Genomic DNA, 25197 nt, shown 5'->3' on the forward strand with positions numbered 1-25197 from the left:
TCTGAGAAATAATTCTAATGAAATACTAAGTGAATTTTAGACTCTTCTTCTTACTTCTTGGTAATGTTGGGACAGACGAAAACGGCAGCCGGAGAGAGGAGTGAGAACATGTAAGAGAAAAAACCCTGCGGACACCAAGGTCAGTGAAGAAGGAGGGGGAGGAGATGCTCCAGGCGCAGGAGCAGAGATTCCCCTGCAGCCTGTGGTGAAGACCATGGTGAGGCAGGCTGTCCCCCTGCAGCCCATAGCAGTTAACGGTAGAGCAGATATCCACCTGCAGCCCGTGGAGGACCCCACGCCGGAGCAGGTGGGTTCCCGAAGGAGGCTGTGACCCCGTGGGAACCCCGCGCTGGAGCAGGTTCCTGGCAGGACCTGCGGATCTGTGGAGAGAGGAGCCCACGGAGCAGGTTTGCTGGCAGGACTTGTGACCCCGTGGGGGACCCACGCTGGAGCAGTCTGTGCCTGAAGGACTGCACACCGTGGAAAGGACCCATGCTGGAGCAGTTCGTGAAGAACTGCAGCCCGTGGGAAGGACCCACGTTGGAGAAGTTCGTGGAGGACTGTCTCCCGTGGGTGGGACCCCACGCTGGAGCAGGGGAAGAGTGTGATGAGTCCTGCCCCTGAGGAGGATGAAGCGGCAGAAAATAGCGTGATGAACTGACCGTAAACCCCATCCCCATCCCCCTGTGCCGCTGGGGGGTTGGTAGAGAACCCGGGAGTGAAGTTGTGCCTGGGAAGAAGGGAGGGGTGGAGGGAAGGTGTTTTGAGATTTGGTTTTATTTCTCATTACCCTACTCTGGTTGATTTGTAATAAATTGAGTTAATTTTCCCCAAGCTGAGTCTGTTTTGCCTGTGATGGTAATTGGTGAGTGATCTCTCCTGTCCTTATCTCTACCCACAAGCTCTTTGTTATATTTTCTCTCCCCTGTCCAGCTGAGGAGGGGGAGTGATAGAATGGCTCTGGTGGGCACCTGGCATCCAGCCAGGGTCAACCCATCACATCATCCAATGCTAGCGCTGTTCTCCATCACTTCACTGTATAATATGGAGCAGAGATTCTCATTTATGCCTGGTCAGTCCATTAAAGTGTGTCACTAGTTATTTAAAGATATTAAAAAATTGTTGTTACTGTACAGGTAGATAGCTAATTTCAATACACTGCTCAAGTCATTCACAATACAAGACTTGTTCAGCAGCCACGACCACAAGCCCAGGACTAGCCTTGAGCATGGGCGAACACCAGCAGTTGCGATGTTTGAGCACCCCTTCAGTGCCTGCTGTGCAGCACAGACACCGCCTTGGCCCAGCCAAGCTATGGAGCAAACCAGGCCCGGCTCCCAGCTTGTGCACATCTGTACCCAGTGTGCATTCAAGCCACACGCTAGATGGATATGGAGGTGATCTCTGAGCCACTGTGCAAAATCCAAGGTCAACTTCTGCTGATATTAAAAAGAGATTGTTTTAATCTAGCCTTTTCTTGCATTCACCTGCTTCTGTAGCCCACTTCCACCATATTCTAGTTTAAAACAAGTAATTAACTTTTAAATATTTAATTTAAAAAAACAAAGTTATGATGGATTGGAACCATTTATGCCATCTGCCTGCACAAAGCAAGATTTTAACAAATCAAAATTACTAGCACAAAGCAGTGTCTGAGGACAAAAATCACAGTCAGCATGTCCTGTCCACACCTGTATTTTTCTTCTTGTTTTTTTCCTATAACACACAAACATACCATCTGAAGAGCATGCACTTGGCTTGTCCAGCACAGCTGCAAGGTGATTAAAACCGTTCTTCTGATGTTCCTCCTGAGCCCCCTACTGGAGTGTGTGCTGCAGAGGCTGGAGTACTAGCTCCGCTGTCCTTTGGCTTAGAAGTAAACAATGACCAACCTTCATATACGTTACTAGCCAACCTCTGCAGTGATCTACAGAACGCTTAGAAAAATTTAATAGTGGGGTTTTTAAGTACAAAGGAAGTATTTTCAGTGGCATGTTTTGCTTTTGTTTGCATTTGTAACCAAGAAGAACCAGCTTTTCTGCTTGTTGCTGTTATACTATCAACTTGCTCTGCAACAGTGTAATCAACTAACTTGCAAGAATATCCATGTTCATCACACAGCACAGATAGAGGACAGGCTGGGAAAAAATACAGAAAAAAAAAATCAGAATTTCTTTTTCTCAGGGTTCTGTTTTTCTAGCAAGTGATAAGATGGTATATATTGCAGATTCAGGTGTAGGGTGTACTCATTAAATTTGACAGCTGTTTAAAGTTGTTCCTGAATTTCACCTCAGCAGTAGCTTTCAAAGATGTTTTAGGGGAAAAAAAAAAAGAGACACACATCAGCTTGAAGCTAATTTAATTAATTTCATAGGGGGACTGCAGAGTGTAACTACTCATTAATGTACATGCACTGCATAAGATCTAGAAGAACTTGCTGTGGATTCTTTAAAACCTGTGTGGCAATTAGTTCAGTTTAACTTTGGTTTTGTGGTATTGAAGAACTCTTCAAACATCTGTGGTTTGATCGACTTTGTACTTATATTCTGTAAAGTGCCATAGACCTTTTTTAAAAAATTGTAGCTTTTTAAATATATATTTATACATATATATAAACTTGTGTGAGATGTGCAATAACAGGAATGGGTTTTGGCTTTGGGTTTTTTTTGTTTGTTTGGGTTTTTTTTATTTTTTATGGTTTTGGTTTTAAACAAGATATTTGAAAAGTGACTTCCCAGGGAAGAAGTGGCTGGAGTTTTGATGGTGTGGACAAACCAAGCGTAGAGTAATGCAACAAAATCACTGATTTTGAAGATGAATACAACAGTAGTAATAGTAGCTTAAAGATTTAAACAAAAACCTCTTCTAGATTGATTTGAAATACTCAGATCTATATAATACAGACAATTAAAATGTGAAGCTCTATCCATCTCTGGCAATATACAATCTAAAAGCTGAAAAGGCTCAGCAAGTTTTCTTAATGTGCTTTATTTATAATGTGGCACTGCAAAAAACATTCCTATTGAGCTATTTCTGGGTTGTCTCTATCACCTTTGTATCTATTTTACTCAATAAAGTTCTCTAAATTCTGAGATTTTTGTTTTTTCCAGCCAAATCATTTCCATTTTGCATTGTTATCCCACATCAGAGTATCTCACGTCCTAGTGGTAAACAGAGTAGTTCAGGTCTTCCTTGAAAGCGGCAGGCACTGGTGCCTACCACAAGGAATGGACAGAGACCAACAAAAGCAGAGCATGGCAGCAACATATACACCACAGCCACCTTATGTAGGAAGAGAGGCTGTGGCAATCCAGCTAGAGTAGATTTTGAGCCATGGTTTATTTGTGGTACTGTTATTCTATTCTTAAATCACCACTATGTACATTTGTTAGCATAATGATGTACCTAATGTGTTATTTTAATCTAAATTTCAATTAAAATGTGAGCATTTTTAATCACAGTTCTCTTCCCTGTGCTGTCTTCTGTGTGTGTGCTTGCTTTCCCAACTTAGTGCTTACAACTAGCCTGTACAAATCAGGGGAATTATCTCCCCACAACAACACTTAAATTGTGCAATAATTTTAATCATAAAACATGACTGTTTCATGCTGCACAACTGTGCTTACCATTCACAAGAAAGTTCAAAAACTGTTTAGTCTGCTGCCACTGCTGCCCTAGATCTGTAAATTACAAAGAAACAGATCAAGTTGATGAAGAATTTCACTACTAAATGATGCATGCATGTGCAGGTGTCTTCAAAAACTCACATCTGTTATCTCCCAAAATATTCCCGACTACCTCAGAGCACTGTTCTCTGTATTGTGTATTTGCAAACGTAACTACGTCACAGTGGTCTAGATGAACTCTTTTTGCCCTTCAAAGAAAACCTGGTAATAAATTCAGTACTAGAGAGCAGGTGTTACAGTTGATATGATATGAAAAAAAAAATCAACAGACTGTGATAGTGGCTAAAAAAAAAAAAAAGCAAGACACAGCAGTGATACAGAAGTGTCAATTCATAGACAGAAATTAGGAAAATAAACAGTACCAAAGCAATGCTGTTTTCAGCAACTTCATTTTACTTTCAGTAATGGTTTAGGATTCGCTTAATACCTGTAGAATTATCATTCAGTAATGACAGAACATGTTTAGATTTTAACCCTCTTAAGTTTACAGCACAAGAAAGTGGGCTGCAAGTGTTTAAGAATTTTCTTCATAACAGCTGAGTAGACTAATTCTTGTTACCCTAATGTATTATTTTGATAGTGGATATTTTGTTTCCCCAATTCAGCAGAATTACAGCATTTATATACAGAATTATAAAAACCAAGTGAGACTTTTACATAGATCAGCCACCCTGCATGTTATCCTGACCTTTAAAAGAAAAATCCCTATATTGTTCAAAACTATACAGAGCAAACATCCAGGAAAAAAGTCTTTTTTTATTCTATGACACTGTGTTAATACAATAAATAAACAAAACTTCTGAACTACTCAGACATGCAACAGAGGGACAGAAGAAGTGCATTTGTAGAGAACCATGACATTCACGAGGATGGCAGAGCATTGTTAGTAATTTACAAAATATACAAACATCCCCCAGATAAATAAAACCAACTCCTAAATTACAGATCAATGACTACAGACATTCCAGTGTTTAAACTTCATACTTTGTACTCAATTTGCTACAATACTGCAAAATGACAACTTAAGTGGGTGCCATACTCTGATTAATTAATAAGAGACTGTAAAATCTAGTTTTAGTTAGGTACAAAATATTTTAACAAATATCAGCCTTCTGTTGTCAAAGCTAAACTCAAACTTCTCCCTCCCTTTTGGGCTGCAAAGTGTCTGAGATTTCTGGTTTAAACAATTCACGTGTAACTGAACCTTGAATTTCACTTAGGAGGTTTAAATCTGTACATTCAACCCATGACATTACAAATCAACGACCCCTATACACAGAACATTAAATATGTTTTCTCAAAGAGCAGTTAAACATTTTGGGGGAAAAAAAAAATCTACCTGCTAAATTCAGGTTTTATTCCTACTGTTTTTTCCATAATATATTCTGGTAATGTATGTTATTATGCAATCTTAAAACTTAAATTAAATTGCAAGGATGATGTCCCTAGGATTCATATCCAAGAGATATCCAAGAGAATTGCTTAAATTTAGATTTAAAAGTAATCCATAGTAGAGTTCCTAGATATATTCCTCAAGTCAAATTAAAAAGATTATGAAAAGAACAATCTTGATATACAGCTGCTAGAAGTGTGATGCCTGATCTAAACAGAAAATTGGGGCTTTTGTCTGGAAAGCTTTTAGTAACATTCTACACAAATTTAAGTTCAATGCTAGCATGTCCACTAGTATAGAATTTTAGAGCCCCTATTACACAGAATATTTAAATTACTTTTAACTTCATGATGCAGAGAATATTTAGAAGCATGTATATTCATTAATATGAATTTCCACATAGGTGAAACTACTACATTTATCCAAATTCAAGTTGGATTTAAAGAAATTCGTAAAAGAAAGGAGACTACTAGGGACTTCATGCTAACAGTACAATACTGATCCAGGGATTAAGCTAAGGGGTTTACTTTTTATAATGCTCTTATGTTATTATAAATACACTGTAGTGAAAAAGAATTAATCTATGAAAGTCTGTCCACATTCAGAACATGGAGGGGCCTCAGAATTTTATGCTCAGTCCTGCTAAAGGTAATTCACCTTAAGAGCTGAATTCATTTCAACTACAGTGTGTACTTATACAGGCTGTGGGATGAGGTCCCTTCCTGTTTTAATTTTCTAAAACAGAGTTTAAAAAAAAAGCCCAAGTGTTGTGCATAAGACTCATGAAGCAATCCAAGAATATCAAATAGCCTTCAAAGGAGAGAAACATCACTTTACAGTAAGACCTGATTAAATTCTAGCATATTTTGATGGTACATACCATTATGGATTGTTCAGTTCCACAGCACCAATTTAACCTCTTAGGCCTCCAGTTCAATGAGTTAAAATTTAACTTTGTGAAAGATGAAGATTTCTCACTTTTCCAACTCAAAATAGTTTAAAAGCTTTTTTTCCCAGCTTAAATCAAATCACTGAGATGGCTGAGTTACGTTAAAATGAAATCATGTATCTGTTAAACGCCATTGCTTAAAAAGCTTGGTTTTAGACAATATTCCTGGTAGAAAATTAAATACTGTATATTTAGATTTTTGGACAAGCAGTAAACAGAGTGACTTACAAGGCTAAAGATTTAGTACCACTGTTAAACACAAATCTACACTAAAAAAAAAAAAATAATCCCAAACACAACAAAAATACCACTGCATGTAAGAGGGAAGGGGGGGCATGAAACTAGTGTTCTAAAGGTCAATATTTGTTTCTTTTCCAGCAAAATGATTACCCCAAGACATGAATACTGAAAGTAAAAATAGCAAATATATAATCATTTAGCTCTGTGAAACCATCAGTTAACTTCCTTAAACTGTACACTGCATTACACATTCTATTACAGAGAATGCTTCTGCACCATAGTCATTTCTCACAGGTAGAGAATACTCCATGAAAATAGATACAAACGCTATAATTATAAAGTGGCGCAGGTAAATTCTGGACCAAAACACTATTTAAACAAGATCAGATAACTCAACAGTATTCATGCAAACTTACAGGTTTATATCAAAAGACTTATCCTAAAAAAACCCCAAGAAAAGAATTTATAATATCTACCCTACTTGTATTTGTCCTCCAGCAGCTGCTGAAATTGCAACAACAGTAGCCAAACCTAACTTTCTACATCTCTCAGTCTACCCCACTTCTTACAGCAGAAATATGGAAAACAGTTCTTACAAAGAAAAAAATTGATCCAAAGTGCTTTCCTGAAGTTAAAATACCAGAGTGAACCACTAAAAACCCCTCCAAATTCTTAATATATTTATTTGATCATTATATACCACAATTCATTCTCAGGCCAATTGTTGAAATTATTTATCCTCCATAAAATATGGAAGGCTTTATATTCTAGAATGCAACATTTCAAAGAAGGGCAGACAATGGTTATCTTTTTAAAATAAATAAATTTATAATTGTGAGAGACTGAAAGAGTTAATGTCTCAAACATTGTGGTGGGGCAAGTTCTGCATAATTATGAACCCTGCATAATAACGAACTACAAGTGAGCTGATAGCAACAATACAAGAGCAAGCCCATCGAATTTTAGCAACTCTCGATGTAAAAGATATGTTCTTTATAGTCCCTTTGCAGGAAGCAGACAGAGATCGTTTTGCTTTTACATGGGAAAGTGTGCAGTTCATTTTACATGTCTCCCCCAGGGATATTGGCACTCACCGACAATTGCTCATTATGCATTGGCTCAAGAGCTCGCCAAAATCACTCCTGCAGAAGGGGTTAAAGTATACCAGTATATTGATGATGTATTAATCGGCGGCCCTGATACCAAAGTAGTGGGACAGACCCAAGCAGAGATAATTGCTCACCTAGAAAAATTAGGACTCCAAATTCCAGATGAAAAGATACAACACCCATCTTCCGAAGTGAAGTTCCTGGGCATCTGGTGGAGGGGTGGGACAGTGTGCTTTCCCCCAAAACCTTGATCACCCTTGAACTAGTGAAAATGCCTGCAAATAAGAACGAACTCCAACATGCCTTAGGCCTGTTGGTGTTTTGGAGGAAACACATCCCCGACTTCTCTATCGCAGCCCAACGATCTAACACGCAAAAGGGTCTCTTAGGATTGGACCCCGGTCCATGAAGAAGCCTTAAAATTGCTAATTTTTGAAGCTGGGGTATATTAGGCCTTAGGGCTAATTCATCCAACAGACCCACTCTGTATTGAATGGGGTTTTGCAATCCATGGGCTATCAGTACATATGTGGCAGCGTGGACCCAAAGGCCCAACTTGGCCTATCAGATTCTATTCATGTAGCTTTAAAGACACAGAGAAGCAATACTCAGTTTGGGAAAAGGACCTCTTTGTGGTCAACCTAGCTTTGCAAGAGGCAGAAAAATTATACGGCAACAACCAATTATCCTGAGAGGACCCTTTAAGGTTTTAAAACCAATATTGGCAGGAACCCCACCCCCTGTAGGAGTCACACAGCGAGAAACCGTAAGGAAATGGTATGCGCAGCTAGATCATTATTATCACACACAGCAGATAGAGGAGGGAGCACCAAAAGTACTCCAAATACAAGATCCACCCTCTGACCACCCAAACACAGAGCCCTCCCCCTCATGCATAAAGCCTGCTCCTCCATTCAAGCCCCACCTTAAAAATGTATGGTTCACTAACGCATCCTCTAAGAGAGAGGGAAAGGTGTGGAAATATCGAGCAGTAGCCCTACATATTGATTCAGGGGACTGAATTGTGACAGAAGGGGAAGGAAGTGCTCAAGTAGGGGAGTTGATTGCTGCGTGGAGTGTATTTACCAAAGAAGCAGAGACTGAAGAATTGGTGTTTGTTTATACAGATTCATATGCTGTCTTCAGGGATGTACCAAATGGCTCCCATTTTGGGAACAAAATCAATGGGAGGTCAATCGGACACCGGTGTGGCAACAAGAAAAATGGGAAGAAATCTTAAACATCACTAAACGGAAAACCTTCCTAGTAGGATGGGTGGCTGCGCACCAGGCAGGAAATCATCCAGCTCACCTTTTAAATAATCAGGTGGATTCAATGACCTGCTTAGCAAAATTAGCTGTAGAAGGCTAAGCAGAGAAATCGCAGCACTTATTAGAGTGGTTGCATGTAAAGCGAGGTCAGTCAGGGAGCAAAGATTTATTTAAAGAGGCAGTAAGCAGGGGATGATCCGTAACCAGGGAACTGTGCAACACCATTATTTCAGCATGTGGCTTATGCCGCACTCAATTAGGAGAGCACAACCCTCTTAAGGATCAATCCCTACACTTAAGGGATAATAAAGGGCTGTGGGATACCTGGCAAGTAGACTACATCAGTCCCTTTCGACTCTCAGAGGGAAAACAATAATTGTTGGTAAGGGTCAAAATAATTTCGGGACTAACCCAAGCAGTAGCAGTCTGGTGAGCGACCGGAGATAACACAGTAAAAGGCCTGAAATTATGGTTTAGCTACTTGCCCACACCCAAATCAATCCAATCAGATAACGGGAGCCACTTTACTGCCAGGGTGGTCCAAGAGTGGACACGCAATGAAGGAATACAGTGGGTTTTCCACATCCCATACTACCCTCAAGCAAATGGGATAGTGGAGCGTACTAATGGACTTCTAAAACAAACCCTAAAACCGCACAAACCAGGATGGCCACAACGAGTGCCAGACATGGTCACGAAATTAAATAACCGCTGGGGGGTGAATGAATGTCCTAAACTGACTGCATTTTGCCCAAAGCCCCCCTCCCTACTTCCAGGAAGGGGAGAGAAGAAAGATACAATACACCCGCTCCACTATCCTGGACAACCTGTTCTGGTAGATTTACCTACTGTAGGGGAAGTACCTATGACATTGAAAACCCCTTTGAACTTGTATGCATGGACAGTGTATTGGCTTTGTGTGGCAAGGTTTTGGTAGCAGGGGGGGTTACAGGGGTGGCTTCTGTAAGAAGCTGCTGGAAGCTTCCCCTGTGTTCGAGAGAGCCCATACCAGCCGGCTCTAAGACAGACCCGCCACCGGCCAAGGCCGAGCCAATCAGCGATAGTGGTAACGCCTCTGTGATAACATTTTTAAGAAGGAAAAAAGTTGGGACGGAGGTATTCGGCAGCTGGAGAGAGGAGTGAGAACATGTAAGAGAAACAACCCTGCAGACACCAAGGTCAGTGAAGAAGGAGGGGGAGGAGATGCTCCAGGCGCAGGAGCAGAGATTCCCCTGCAGCCCGTGGTGAAGACCGTGGTGAGGCAGGCTGTCCCCCTGCAGTCCATGGAGGTCCATGGTGGAGCAGATATCCACCTGCAGCCCGTGGAGGACCCCACGCCGGAGCAGGTGGGTTCCCGAAGGAGGCTGTGACCCCGTGGGAACCCCGCGCTGGAGCAGGCTCCTGGCAGGACCTGCGGATCTGTGGAGAGAGGAGCCCACGGAGCAGGTTTGCTGGCAGGACTTGTGACCCCGTGGGGGACCCACGCTGGAGCAGTCTGTGCCTGAAGGACTGCACACCGTGGAAAGGACCCATGCTGGAGCAGTTCGTGAAGAACTGCAGCCCGTGGGAAGGACCCACGTTGGAGAAGTTCGTGGAGGACTGTCTCCCGTGGGTGGGACCCCACGCTGGAGCAGGGGAAGAGTGTGATGAGTCCTCCCCCTGAGGAGGATGAAGCGGCAGAAAATAGCGTGATGAACTGACCGTAAACCCCATCCCCATCCCCCTGTGCCGCTGGGGGGTTGGTAGAGAATCCGGGAGTGAAGTTGTGCCCGGGAAGAAGGGAGGGGTGGAGGGAAGGTGTTCTGAGATTTGGTTTTATTTCTCATTACCCTACTCTGGTTGATTTGTAATAAAGTGAGTTAATTTTCCCAAACTGAGTCTGTTTTGCCCGTGACGGTAATTGGTGAGTGATCTCTCCTGTCCTTATCTCTACCCACAAGCTCTTTGTTATATTTTCTCTCCCCTGTCCAGCTGAGAAGGAGGGGGAGTGATAGAATGGCTCTGGTGGGCACCTGGCGTCCAGCCAGGGTTAACCCATCACAGACAGCAACCGATGCACATGGAAAAGACCACCGAATCCACACGTGATGGATAATACCCTCATTTTAATCTATGTATGCTTTATATTTGCAGTTTGTAGAACCAAAGAGAAACAGAGAAAGACAGCAAGGGACCTGTGTTAGTCCTGACTATATTAATTGTTATTTGTATTATCAGTTTATTGTTATTTGTAATTCTTGTCTGTTATTATAGGGAAAGATGCTTTGGGGAACCTTCTCCTTCATCCTGATCCTTTCCACTGGAGGACAGGGAAAAGATTCTCCAGATTTAGCTTGGAATTTGATTCAAGGTTTCATGCACCTCTGGAATGACACCAATCATGGTGTTTCTACAAGGGAATTCAATTCGGCCTCATTAATCTAAACATCACCAATCTTGTGAAAAAGCTGGTAAACCAAATTGCTCCTGGAACAACACTTCCAGGGGACCTTTCACGGCTCTAAAAAACTCCCTCTGACTATTCAAAGATTTACCTTCTTCCCTGAGGAGGAAACCTTGAATCTTGTGATGATGTTGTTAAAAGAACATGGGGTATGTGGGTTGTTGAATCTAACCGATGGAGAATGCTGTCTCACCATACACAACGCAACTACCTCCTTAGAAGAAGCGTGAAAGAAGATGAGAGAAGTTACAGACAAGACTGAAGAACTTTTCCAAGCGATGCAACCAAGAGACCGGTTTAATGGAGGATCATTGCTGACCTCTCTTCTAACGTCCTTGGGACTCACAGGGTGGGGAAAATGGCTTGTTAGCATTGGACTCATGTTGTTATGTGGATTTTTGTTCTTAATGCTTGGCCTTGCAATTGTTCATTGTATGATTACCCGTGCCATCTCTTCCCTCTCTTCTCTCTCTCTTCTGTCCACTATGTATGAATCACGACAGCCGAAGATCTTGAAGTGAAGTTTTGTACCGTTCAAAGCTTTGTATATGTTCTCTCTCTCTCTCCTTTTCTAACTCTCCTCTTTCTTTACGTCTAAATCACCAGCCTAAAAGAGGACTATGGAGAATCCATGAAGATTGAATAGACAATGTTTGAGCCACGGGGTGGTGTGAGGGACTGAAAGAGTTAATGTCTCAAACATTGTGGTGGGGCAAGTTCTGCATAACAACGAACCCTGCATAACAACGAACTACAGGTGAGAAGCTGATCAGCACAGATCAGCACAGGACATCAGCTACAGGGCGCAGAGGACATGCCACCAGAGGGTGCGCAGCTCCATGTTCTGATAAGCTGAGCAGGGCAGCTCACCATGTATGGCCAAAGATCAAACAATGGTCACGCCTGCAGGGAAGGAGAAGTTACTCCCCAAACGACCCCCCAGCCCACTGACCCATTTCCTGAAGGTTCTGAAAGCACAAACTGCTCGTGACACCTAATTAGCCTAATGAGTTCAAGTGCCCACCTGAAGGAGGGGCAAGGAGATGATAAAAGGACACAAACTGAAGCCCCACATGCACACGCCCTCCGGAACTGGACCTTTAGACTGACTGGACCAATGCTGGACCCAGGACTGGGGAAATCTTTCTCTTTTCTTTTCCTATTTCTCTGTGTCTCTCTTTCTCTCTCCTTTTTCACAATCCCTACACCTCATCCCTTTAGACATAAAACCGTTGACCAAGTCTGGGACTAGGAGTGGATCTAGCCACCCCTAGGCTCTTCTCTGAGAAGGAGTCTAGAAAGCAAGGGGGTCCACTATGAACCTCGTGACTCAACAGGAGGGCTCTCCTTATTCCCTGAATTGATATATATGTGGTTACCACGGGCTACACGGCTTACTGATGGGGTTTCATGCCAATTCCTGTTGTGAGAAACCATGCCACCTACTGTTACGCCTTCCAAGTTCAGGCTGCTTCTGCCATGAATAAAATGTTTAACTAATCGTTTGGTGTCATTTCACCTTAATTTAGCCCGAGGGAATTCAGAACTCACCACAGTCCCTCCCAGGTCTGTCCAGCACCGGTTGTGACAAAATAAAACAAACATTTCCCATTTTACCCATGCACAGCTGCAGAACAGACAAATATGCTGTGTGTATTTTGATCTATGTTTTCAGGGAATATAATAAGTGACTGGAAAATAAAGTACAATCAAAGAGAACTGTCATGACTTTTTATATTTCTCTACATTCGGTTACCCTTGAACGCATTCTGAGCTGCACTGGTTGCTGCTGTTGATGCGGTGTTGGCTGCAGCAGTTTGTACAGTTTTGTTGGACATCACTCCTGTTGCAAACTCCTGCTGCGCTTTCTCAAAACTAGCACCAGTTGTGCGGTAGAGACCATGCACCTAGGGAGGTGGAAAAGCAGTGAAAAAAGTGTGCTGAGCCTTCCATTTCTTGGTAGAGTAATAGCAAAGTCTCGCACACGAAGCAGAGCTATGTGGTAGAGAAATCTGGTTTGCTCATATGTTTGGGAGGATCTGGAAATGAATAAACAGATGTTTTTTTCCACAAATCCTACAACTTCTGATTGCCCTGCTGTGCATGCAGTTTGACTGTAGGGATACCTGTAACTTTTTGCAAGTTCAGAGGGGTTTTGTAGGTCTTCACTGAAATGTGTGTGGTATCTACTGTCTGAAATAACATATTTAAATACACAAACAGGCTGCATCCTTAGCATAATGCAGGACCCATAGCCTGCAAAAGCATCTTCTGTCTCAATTTGTATATAAGTTGGCATACTCATTAAAAGAGTTCGTAAGTGTGCATGTTAAAAGAAACAACAGGAAACAAAACCAAAAAAGTATTTTTGAATCTACTGTGTCGATAACATTCTGGTGAACTTTTTTCTACATCAATTTTTAGAAACATCTTAATTTCTTTGATTGACATGGTTACAAGAACCTATTAAGCTAAGCTATGACTGAACATTAAAAAGTATAAAATATCCCAATAATGCAGATAAATATCCGCTAAACTAGTGAGATGACCAATTGCTCTGCATAATAAGCAAAGGTATTAATCAATATGTCTTATAAACTCTAGTACAACAAAAAAAACCAAATCCTGAGTAACTTCCAAGTATCTGAGTATTAAAATTAAAATGCTATTTCTGATTCCTATTGAATCAAGTGACAATAAAGTTGTCAAATAATATTACAAAGACATTTTCATTCAAGTGTAGCAGGAAAATTAATGTTGTAACTTTTTTCTTTGTTATAAATGTGACTATTTCTCATCCATAAAGATACACCAAGTCATATCTGAGTATGCATGTTTTTTGAAAAGAATCCAGGTGCATGTGGTAGAAAGAGTGTAAAAAAATGCTCACCATACATTTTTCTTGTTTGTTTCTTTCTTCTGTACCTGAATATTTATGCAGAAAACAAATAAGGAGAAGGGACATCTCCAGGCTATGCTTAAAATTTCTAGCTTACTATAAATAGGCCAGAAGAGTTTGGGTATGTGAAAACCTTTAAGCGTAACTGTAACTGAGGTTGAATTATTAGAATTGCCAGCACATCATCAGCAGAATGCTCAGTTACATTTAATCAAAAAAACATAAAAAACTTACTAGTACATTAGTATCTAAACTTAGGTCTTCTGGATGTAAATTCATAAAAAGGAACCAAGGGAGAAAAGCATATTTCTTTGAGCTTTTATGCTACACAATCATTAATTGACAGCAAAATGTTAAAATAATATAAGCAGAGAAATAAAAATCCTTCTCTGAGGTGCCAGGCATCTCCCTCTTCTATTGATTTTAATAGGAATGATTTTGATAAGAGCTGAAACTTAGCAATCATTTGAATCACGCTTTACTCAGCCTGATGAATCACCACAGATTTGAAAATTGTGACCTGGCATCTACAGGTCCTACCTTAGTGCATTCACCTACCCTTTCATTGTGGGCTTACCTCCCAACTTCTCTTATTCAAAGCTATCCTTCCCCATTTTACTTTGCATAAATAAGTGCACTGTAAAAACAGCATTTCATAACTCCATGATAGTATAAGCAAAAAAGTACTATAGAAGCACAGTTGTTAAAAGGTAAGGCACACCCCCAAGAATATAATTTAATCCCCATTACTTTGTGAGAGAGTACCTCTCAAGCAGGAAAGCAAAATCCAGATCAAACATAGAAAACAGAAGAGGGGAATAATAAGTAACTTACCTTTTTAAACATAACTAATGAAATAACAGCAGATGCTGTGAAAAGTGCAGCTATGATTATCATCATAATGCCAACAGGGATACTCTTATTAAGACCAGTAAGAGATGAAATCCACCCACTGAAGGAAAAAGAAAAGACAAACTTTACTAGCACAGCACATGAACCATTCAACCACAGGTATTCACATCAAGGGAAGCTTTATAACCTCCTGGTTCCGATCAACTGAATATTTTTGAAGAAAAAGTCATGGAAATTATACATGAGCATATTTCTGTTCTATAATAAGCTTTTACAGCTTAGTTGCCATTTTCCCAATGCATGCAGTGAAACTATAAGGAAAATTTTAGCAAAGGTGATTATCCTTGAGAGTTGTGAAGAAATTAAGAGAGACATTAGAGAGTTGCTCATCAACTTTTTGGGTTTTTTTGGTCATACTGTCATTTCAGAATAATTTAATACTACATGACTTCGTGGAAGAGAAAATGTCCCTAAAAAGATAGCTTCTAACTTCTTCAAAATTAAAACAAAAACATGCCACACACAGAGCTTCTATGTGGGAAAACTCATTTAGCTGTATCCACACAGTGATGCTTTCTCAATTGGGGTTAATATATATATTTTTTTTTAAGTAGATAGTGTCAGATTAATTAAGAGAAAAGATTGCTATATCAGTATCTACTTCAAATATTTCCCCATTCTTCAAAATTAAAACACCAACATAGAAGTACAATATCAAACGTGAAGCCACAAAAAGCAGGTTGCCTTAAGTAAAAAAAAACATTAAGAGAGAAAAGATTCTTCCACCAAAAAAAAGCAAAAAAATTCTGTAAACCCAAACAACCTTAAAACTTTCCTCTACTTGTTTCAAATTGCTTTTATATCCCCTATGTCCAACTGGACTCTACCACAGAACTCCAAAATCAAAACTGTAATTAGCATCTTCTGATGATCTGGCTACTTTTCATACCCCTTCCCCAAGTATCCTTAAAAGCACACTCCACATACTTGGAGAGTTGACCCTTTAAAATTACTTTTTTACTTTGTTCATGTCAATCAAGGTATCTATGAAAAAGCAAAATATTGGATTTGAGAGAAAAAAAAATAAAACAGCATTTTTCCTTACACTCCAGTTCTAAAGCAATGATGCTTTGTCTGCCTTATGTACATTTGGCGGTTAGCAGAAAACCACTGATACACAGAAATGTCATTATTGTGACTCATAGCTTTCCACGCTATCAGCTGGCTACTACAACCATGCTTTTTGTTAATTCAAGTTTATTGGTTTTTTTTTCCAAGAAGGGTGACTGATTCCCAATAGCTTTTCCTTGTAAAATCTAAATATTAGACCTTGAAGCTTCAAATAAAAGCTATATATATATACATAAAAGCTTCAAGTAAAAGCTTATATACTCATAAGCATCAAAATGAAAAATCAACTATTACAGAATAAGGAGCTGACTCGGACAAATGAGCTTTTCAAATAATATCAAAGATATACCACTATGTTCACTCGAATACAATGTTGACTCATTCTTCAAATTTTAGCCATAAATTTCATTAGTAAATATATTAATACAATTAGAAATAACTAATGATACAAAATAATATTCAAACAGTATATTATTACAGCCTAAATTATTCTCATTTTCTCTAAGTTGTGCTTATTTCTTTATCCTAAATATAGAGCAAATAACATCTCCACGCACCACTAAAATAGGGGATGTAATGTATAAAAGGGTAGTTCAAAGTGGCTTACACTGAAAGATAAAATTTTGACCAGACTAATAACAGAAGTACCTCACACTCTCGGGATATGTTTCACACACTTTTCCTAGTTAAGAGCACTCCAGAAATGCTTTTTTGAGTGCTAAATGTAACAATTCCAGTGAACACAAGATTATTTTTTTTTAAAAACCACAAAGACTGTGTTGCAGTTGCCATATCAAATATGAGTGTTTGTCTTACAGACAGTACAATGCTACTGAAAACAGAATACTCACCAGTTTCCCCATCTTTGAAATCCTGCAGCTTGAAGTACATGTACAGCAAACTGACAGATATATACAAAGAAGAACACAAAGAACCTGAATGAACTGTCACTCCTGAAAGAGGGGGGAAGGGGAAAATTAAAGCAGCCAGGAAATTTTTGACTTTTTACAAATACTGTAGTACCAATCTAAAATTATTTTTCTGCATTAACTAGAGGAAAAGTGCTTTGATTTATTGATGGTGACTTGAAATACCAGTAATTCTGTGGTTTTGTAGAGTGTTTATTTACAAGAGCTGCTGCTGCTTCTTTAATATAGTATTTTTGCCACTTGCACCTCTAACAGAGGTGAGAACAGCAAGATACTATTCCTCAGTGTTCTGTTCAGCACACGGCAGGGCCTCTTAGACCAAACATATAACTTTTGCTACAATGCATGAAGAACAGAAGTCTGCTCCACTTTCAGACTGAAGTTCACAGCACTGGCAGGATGGGAAAAAAATATTTTACTTGTAAGAGGAAATAAATCTAATAAGGAATTACTGAAAGATAATGCAGATCAAAATACTGAAGCAGCTGTTGTTTAAAAACAAAATATACAAAACATATTTGCTGTTTAAATTACTAAAGTGTCAGCCTGACAAAGACCAAAAGTTAAAAGCCTGTCAAAAAACCCCAAATATAAACATACAGGCAAAATCTCAACAAAGACCTCAACGCATTACTATCAAAACTAATGATTGCATGATATGTTTCCTACCAAATTTCTAAAGGAAGTAAAAATCACTTAAGTCATGGAACCAGATTTTGCCAGTAATAGCTCTTTTGCAGAAGGGAATTTGCTAATTTCTATTTATTCAACCAGTTCAGTTCAATAACTATTTCATTTTCAGCTGAACAAATGACTGAAAGTTGAATATGCAAGTAGTAGTTTTCCTTTTCCAAACAATAAATATTCACTAAGAAACACTAAGGATTTACTAGATATAAAACCCTGAAAGATAACGTGACATTGAACTCCACCAAATCAGGAATAATAATTTCATATATAACAACACTATTAAGAGAGAGTACGTAAGATTTATAATTAGTTAATGAAAGCTACCATTTTAAAATACTGGCAATTCTCTGTATTTTTAATTTATCTCAATCTGTACCCACATTGTAACCCAAGTCATGAACAAAAGTTAGACTAGTAAATGAAAAATACTCTTCTCATTTTTTAGCCTTAAGGATGTAAGAATTTAGTGTATGAGCAAATGCAAGTTAAACTATATCATTCCTCAAAGATGTGTGGGTACAGCAATATCTCCTTGGTTAGTAAAAAGAAACATCTCATTTAGTCTAAAGGTTATGCCCAACTGTAATTTATGGCTATCAATCTTTCTCTACAAAAATTAGTGCATTTAAACTGAGAACATCCTGATTCATTTCAGTGTAAAAAATAATTCCCAAGAAATACTGTAAGAGCACAGGAATTCAGAATCTCTACACGCTGATTTTCACAAAAAAACGTTCAATTTTGCATGCAAACCAACCATTCTATTTTTAAAGACTAAGATACCACACCTCAAGCTTGTGAAGTCTGCAAAATCCAGATTGCTAAAAGCTACGAAAAATACTGGAGTTTGATTACTATATACCTGGTCTGCTCATTCTTAAGAATCTCAGTCTACTTCAATTACAGACACTGCAGGTCACATAACAATATAAGATTTTTTTAAGTGTAGAGTTTTATGAAGTTCATCCAGGAAGCCAAAAACTGAAGACACCCTTAATTATTAACCACTTATGAAGGGATAGAGATTTAATGAGAATTTTCCTTAAAATTGTTATCAGCCCAATACAAAGTTAAATATTTCCTATAACTATTATGCCAATACTAGAAGCTATAAATAGAATAGAATAGAATAGAACATTTTCAGTTGGAAGGGATGTACAATGATTATCTAGTCCAACTGCCTGACCAATTCAGGGCTGACCAAAAGTTAAAGCATATCATTAAGGGCATTGTCCAAATGCCTCTTAAACACTGACAGGCATGGGGCATCGACCACCTCTCTAGGAAACCTGTTCCAGTGTTTGACCACCCTCTTGGTAAAGAAATGCTTCCTAATGTCCAGTCTAAACTTCCCCTGGCGCAGCTTTGAACCATTCCCACACATCCTGTCACTGGATACCCAGGAGAAGAGCTCAGCACCTCCCTCTCCGCTTCCCCTCCTCAGGAAGCTGCAGAGAGCAATGAGGTCACCCCTCAGCCTCCTTTTCTCCAAACCACACAAACCCAAAGTCCTTAGCTGCTCCTCATAGGACATGCCTTCCAGCCCATTCACCAGCTTTGTTGCCCTCCTCTGGACACATTCAAGGACCTTCACATCCTTCTTAAATTGTGGGGCCCAGAACCGCACAGTACTCAAGGTGAGGCCGCACCAACACTAAATACAGTGGGATAATCACCTCTCTTGACTGGCTGGTTATACTGTGTTTGATGCACCCCAGGATGCGGTTTGCCCTCTTGGCTGCCAGGGCACACTGCTGACTCATATTGAGCCTGCTGTCAACCAGCACCCCCAGTTCCCTTTCTGCAGGGCTGCTCTCCAGCCACTCCTCTCCCAATTTATACTTGTGCCTGGCATTACTCTGTCCCAGGTGCAGGATCTGGCACTTGGACTTATTAAATGTTATGCCATTGATGATTGCCCAGTGCTCCAACCTATCTAGATCCCTCTGCAAGGCCTCTTGTCCCTCGAGAGAGTCAACAGCACCTCCCAGCTTGGTATCATCAGCAAACTTGCTAATGGTGCATTCAACTCTTGCATCCAGATCATTGATAAATATATTTAACAGGACTGGCCCTAGAAATGAACCATGAGGAACACTGCGCTGGTGACCAGTCACCAGCCAGATGTAGCCCCATTCACTACAACCCTTTGAGCCTTGCTGTTCAGCCAGTTCTTCACCCAGCACACTGTGTACCTGCTCATCCCACAGTTGGACAACTTGTCCAGAAGGATGCTGTGAGGGACAGTATCAAAAGCTTTACTAAAATCCAGAAAAACCATATCCACCGCCTTCCCTTCACCCACTAGACAGGTGACCTTATCATAGAACGACATCAAATTAGTTAAACAGGACTTTCCCTTTGTGAACCCATGTTGACTGTGCCTGATGATTGCATTATTCTTTAAATGCCTTTCAATAGCACCCAGTATGATCTTCTCCATAATTTTTCCAGGTACTGAGGTTAGACTAACAGGTCTGTAGTTTCCTGGGTCTTCCCTCATGCCCTTCTTGTAAATTGGAATAACATTGGCTAGCTTCCAGTCAGCAGGGACCTCCCCAGACTCCCAAGACCTTTGGTAGATGATCGAGAGGGGTCCTGCCATAACATCTGCTAGCTCCTTCAGTATTCTGGGATGAATCCCATCAGGCCCCATGGACTTGTGAACATTCAGCTGATACAGCTGGTCCTGTACAATTTCAGTGTCCACAAATGGCAAGTCACTGTTCCCACGCTCGGGGTCCTCTGACTCAAGAGGACCAGGCAGCCCAAGGTCTATCAGTATTATTAAAGACCAAGGCAAAAAAAGCACTGAATGCCTCTGCTTTATCTTCATCCCTATTAGTTAGGTGACCATCTTCAACAAATATCGGTCCAATGTTTTCCTTGGATCTCCGCTTGCTATTAACGTACTTAAAAAAGCCCTTCTTGTTGTCTGACACAACACTGGCCAGTTTCAACTCTAGTTCAGCTTGGGCCTTTCATGTCTTCTCCCCACATATGCGAAACACAGATCTGTACTCTTCCTGCAAAGCCTGACCTTCCTTCCCAAGATCGTACAATGTCTTTTTCCTCTTGAGCTCCACAAGGAGTTCCCTGTTCAGCCAAGCTGGTCTTCTGTCCCACTTGCTTGACTTGTGACACTATGGGATTGCCTCCTCCTGTGCTTTTAAAAGGTGGTTCTTAAAAACTGACCAGCACTCGTGGACTCCTAAGCCATCAAAAGCAGATTCCCAGGGTACTCAGCTAAATAGCTCCCTGAATAGCTTAAAGTTTGCTCTCCTGAAGTCCAGGGTAGTAACTCTGCTGTCCTTTTTTCTCATTACACTGAAAATTTTAAACTCAACCATTTCATGATCACTGCAGCCAAGACAGCTACCTACCATCACATCTCCCACAAGTCCTTCTCTATTCACAAACAAGTCTAGGAGGGCATCTTTCCTAGTTGGCTCCCTGAGTACTTGTGTCAAGAAGTTATCTTCATCAAACTTCAGGCAATTCCAAGGCTTGCTCATCACAGCAGTATGGTATTCCCAGTTGATGTCTGGGAAGTTGAAATCTCCCATAAGGACTAGGGCTACCGATCCAGAGATTTCTCCTAATTGCCTATAGAATAACTCATCATGGCTGGGCGATGGGTAGTAGACACCCACTACAACATCTTTGTTTTCCATCCCCCTAATCCTCACCCAGAGGCTCTCAACCACATCATCACTAACTGTAAGGGCTGTACAATCAAACTTCTCCCTTACATACAGTGCAACTCCTCCACCTCACCTGCCCTGCCTATACCTCCTAAACGGCCTGTAGCCCTCCATCCCAGCACTCCAATTGTGGGAGTCATTCCACCAAGTTTTGCTAATACCAATGATATCATAGCTCTGGGAACTGATCAACACTTCCAGTTAATCCTGCTTGTTTCTCATACTGCGTGCATTGGTGTACAAGCATTTCAGATGTGCTCCTGAACCTTCCATGCTCCCAGAAGCAAATATTTTTAAAATATTTTAAAGGATATTCTATGATATTCCTAACTGTTGCCATCGACATTTCAGATACAGCAACTGAATTAATGGCAAACACTCATTTCTAATAAAATCATATTAAAGGATTATCATAATGATAAACAAGCAAATTCTGTAACGTTAATGCATTTCAACAAGTGTAGTATTTTTTTAAAATATCTTAAGTCAAGCTGAAGTTCTTACCTGAAAGCTCCATAAAGTGATCTGTACCAGCAGACAAAAGAACAAGGGGTAAAAAGCAAGAACCAGAGGATACTTAATCCAAAATCAACCCCTCGTGTAGCATCAATGTAAAACCAGGCCAAACATCCGAAGATATTAAGAAACAGTGTCACTGTATGGACTGTAGAAGCAAAAGCAAAAAAGTCTTAATTAAATTATGTTCATATAATAAATTATTACAATGGCTAAAGTAATACCCAAACCGTGCATTTTTAAACAAAACATAAGCATGCTGACAAGAAATCAATATCCTCTCTCAGCAATAAGCTGATTTTTATAGTTTTCTAACTTTAAGGTTAAAGCCAGTATTCACAAGTGAAAGTACTGAACATGAAAATTCAAGTAGTATCAGGTGTATAGCGAAGAAAAAAAAATCCGACACAGAAATAAAATATTTTCAAACCTAAAATGATGAAAAACAGAGGTTTCTACAGCTGCAATAATTGATACTTCTTCTACAGTAACTACTGCGTACAGATATTTGCACTTTTTAAAAAATGTTAGTTAGTTATTTTCTCTCACAGTCAGGCAAGTAAATGAGTGCAGGACTGTCAGTCTTAATGTTATAATACAAAACTAGTGGATTTTTTTTTTAGAGAAAAGCTTATAAACTATATAAAATACATCATAAATGTAGCACTGCACAAATTCTGAAGTTTGAAAGGAAAATTTAAAAAAATCTTTTAATGAAGAGCTCTTTGTCTTACATGTAATAAAGCAAAAAACCCTACATAGTACAATTGTTTCTCAATAAAACAAGATCTGCAAGGAGCTGTTCTAGATCCTTTAATACGTATTGCATATTCAAATATTTCTTAAAACATTGGTCTTAAAAATCTGCCTTTTTGGTTCTCAGTTCTTAATACCAACATTTTCTCATTGGGAGACCTTGTTACAGGTTAACTACTGATTTTCTACTAAAGAAAATGCATTGGCATTACAACATCACAGTTTATTTCAAATATATTTAGTTCTTGAAATAGAAAAAGATACAGCAGTAGTAAGAAACATTACAACTACTATTTTCATGCTATCTGGCACAGAAGTTAGTTCTGCCAAATTTAAAAGATGAACATGAATTTCTCTCTTTGTTCAGCAATAACCAGTGATTCAGGAGTGATTTTGATATCTCAGAGGACAGAGATCCTTGTGGACCAGGATAAAGTAGAATATTTATAATTGAGAGTGCACAAGCAGCTCCTTACAGCAATGATTTTTTTATTTAAGTCCAGAGAAACATTCTACTCATTCTACTGGAAGGTAAGATTAACAGAAGAATCATAGAATGGTTTGGGTTGGAAGGGACCTTTAAAGGTCATCTAGTCCAATCCCCCTGCAATGAGCAGGGACATCTTCAACTAGATCAAGTTGCTCAGAGCCCCGTCCAACCTGACCTTGAATGTTTCCACGGATGGGGCATCTACAGCCTCTCTGGGCAACCTCTTCCAGTGTTTCACCGCTCTCATCGTAAAAAATTTCTTCCTTATATCTAGTCTGAATCTACCCTGTTTTAGTTTAAAACCATTACCCCTTGTCCTATCGCTACAGGCCCTATTAAAAAGTCTGTCCCCATCTTTCTTATAAGCCCCCTTTAAGTATTGAAAGGCTGCAATAAAGTCTCCCCGGAGCCTTCTCTTCCCCAGGCTGAACAACCCCATCTCTCTCAGCCTTTCCTCATAGGAGAGGTGTTCCATCCCTCTGATCATTTTTGTGGCCCTCCTCTGGACCTGCTCCAACAGGTCCATGTCTTTCTTGTACTGAGGACTCCAGAGATGGACTCAGCACTCCAGGTGGGGTCTCACCAGAGCAGAGTAGAGGGGCAGAATCACCTCCCTCAACCTGCTGGCCACACTTCTTTTGATGCAGCCCAGGATACAGTTGGCTTTCTGGGCTGCGAGCACATGTTGCCGGCTCATGTCCAGCTTTTCATCCACCAGTACCCCCAAGTCCTTCTCCGCAGGGCTGCTCTCAATCCCTTCATCCCCCAGCCTGTGTTGATACCAGGGGATGCCCTGACCTATGTGCAGGACCTTGCACTTGGCCTTGTTGAACCTCATGAGGTTCACATGGGCCCATTTCTCAAGCTTGTCCAGGTCCCTCTGGATGGCATTTGGTCCCTCAGGCATGTCAACCGTGCCACTCAGCTTGGTGTCATCTGCAAATTTGCTGAGGGTGCACTCGATCCCACTATGTCATCGATGAAGATATTAAACAGTACTGGTCCCAATACGGACCCCCGAGGGACACCACTGATTTCCATCCGGACATTGAGCCATTGACCACTACTCTCTGGATGCAACCATCCAACCAATTCCTCATCCACCAAACAGTCCACCCATCAAATCCATATCTCTCCAATTTAGAGAGAAGGATGTTGTGGGGGACCATGTCAAAGGCCTCACAGAAGTCCAGATAGATGACATCCATAGCTTTTCCCTTGTCCACTGATCTAGTCACTCCATCATAGAAGGCCACTAGGTCAGGCAAGATGTGCCCTTGGTGAAGCCATGCTGGCTGTCTTGAATCACCTCCCTGTCCTCCATGTGCCTTAACATAGCTTCTAGGAGGATCTGTTCCATGATCTTCCCAGGCACGGAGGTGAGGCTGACAGGTTGGTAGTTCCCAGGGTCCTCCTTTCTACCCTTCTGAAAAATGGGTGCAATGTTTCCCTTTTTCCAGTCGCCAGGGACTTCACCTGACTGCCATGACTTTTCAAATATCGGGGGAGTGGCTTGGCAACTACATCAGCCATTTCCCTCAGGACTCTGGGATGCATCTCATCAGGTCCCATAGACTTATGTATGTTCAGGTTCCTCAGGTGCTCACGAATCCAGTCTTCTCTTACGGTGGGAGAGACTTTGCTCCCCCAGTCCCTGCTTTGAGGTCCATCCACTCGAGAGGTGTGGGAAGAGAGATTGCCAGTGAAAACTGAGGAAAAAAAGTTGTTGAGTACCTCAGCCTTCTCCTTGTCTGTTGTTAACCAGTTTGCCAGTCTTGTTCATCGGTGGGGGTACATTTTCTTTCACCTTCCTTTTCTGGCTGACATACCTATAGAAGCCCTTCATATTATTCTTTGTATCCTGTATACGGAGGAGTTAAAAGATGGAATTTTGGTCTGTGGATGAACACTGGGGGAGAAGTAGATAGCCAAGAAAAACGCAGTCAGCACAGAAAACGGATGGTTTGTTGCCCGTTGCTTGGAATGCTGACCATGGAGATAAGAGAGCTGAGCAATACCGGGGGAGGACGGGCAGCAGGCTGTTGCACAGCACAGCTGTGAGCATGATCGGCACGTGACTGCTGGATTATGACAATATGCTGCATGCACAAAGCCCATGAACCAATAGACAGGATGGCT

The 25197-nt window shown here is 40.6% G+C and overlaps 1 protein-coding gene across 4 annotated transcripts in view; it reads right to left on the reverse strand.

Annotated features, from left to right (window-relative positions):
• Nucleotides 1-10698: 10698 nt before the first annotated feature.
• LOC128136209 (secretory carrier-associated membrane protein 1-like) overlaps nucleotides 10699-25197 on the reverse strand; it is a 70292-nt gene continuing 55793 nt past the window's right edge. For 2 of the 4 annotated variants that reach the window (XM_052775414.1, XM_052775412.1), the window contains 5 exons: nucleotides 21801-21960; nucleotides 16825-16926; nucleotides 14825-14942; nucleotides 12848-12998; nucleotides 10699-11994 (listed from right to left, as the gene is read on the reverse strand). In XM_052775414.1, coding sequence (XP_052631374.1) covers nucleotides 11978-11994; nucleotides 12848-12998; nucleotides 14825-14942; nucleotides 16825-16926; nucleotides 21801-21960 — 548 coding nt within the window. In that variant the 3' untranslated portion in view covers nucleotides 10699-11977. Of the gene's footprint in view, nucleotides 12999-14824; nucleotides 14943-16824; nucleotides 16927-21800; nucleotides 21961-25197 lie in introns of all 4 variants that reach the window. The other 2 variants (XM_052775415.1, XM_052775413.1) reach the window with 1 other exon arrangement.

This window comes from Harpia harpyja, chromosome W (assembly GCF_026419915.1).
Source record: "Harpia harpyja isolate bHarHar1 chromosome W, bHarHar1 primary haplotype, whole genome shotgun sequence".
NCBI lineage: Eukaryota > Metazoa > Chordata > Aves > Accipitriformes > Accipitridae > Harpia > Harpia harpyja.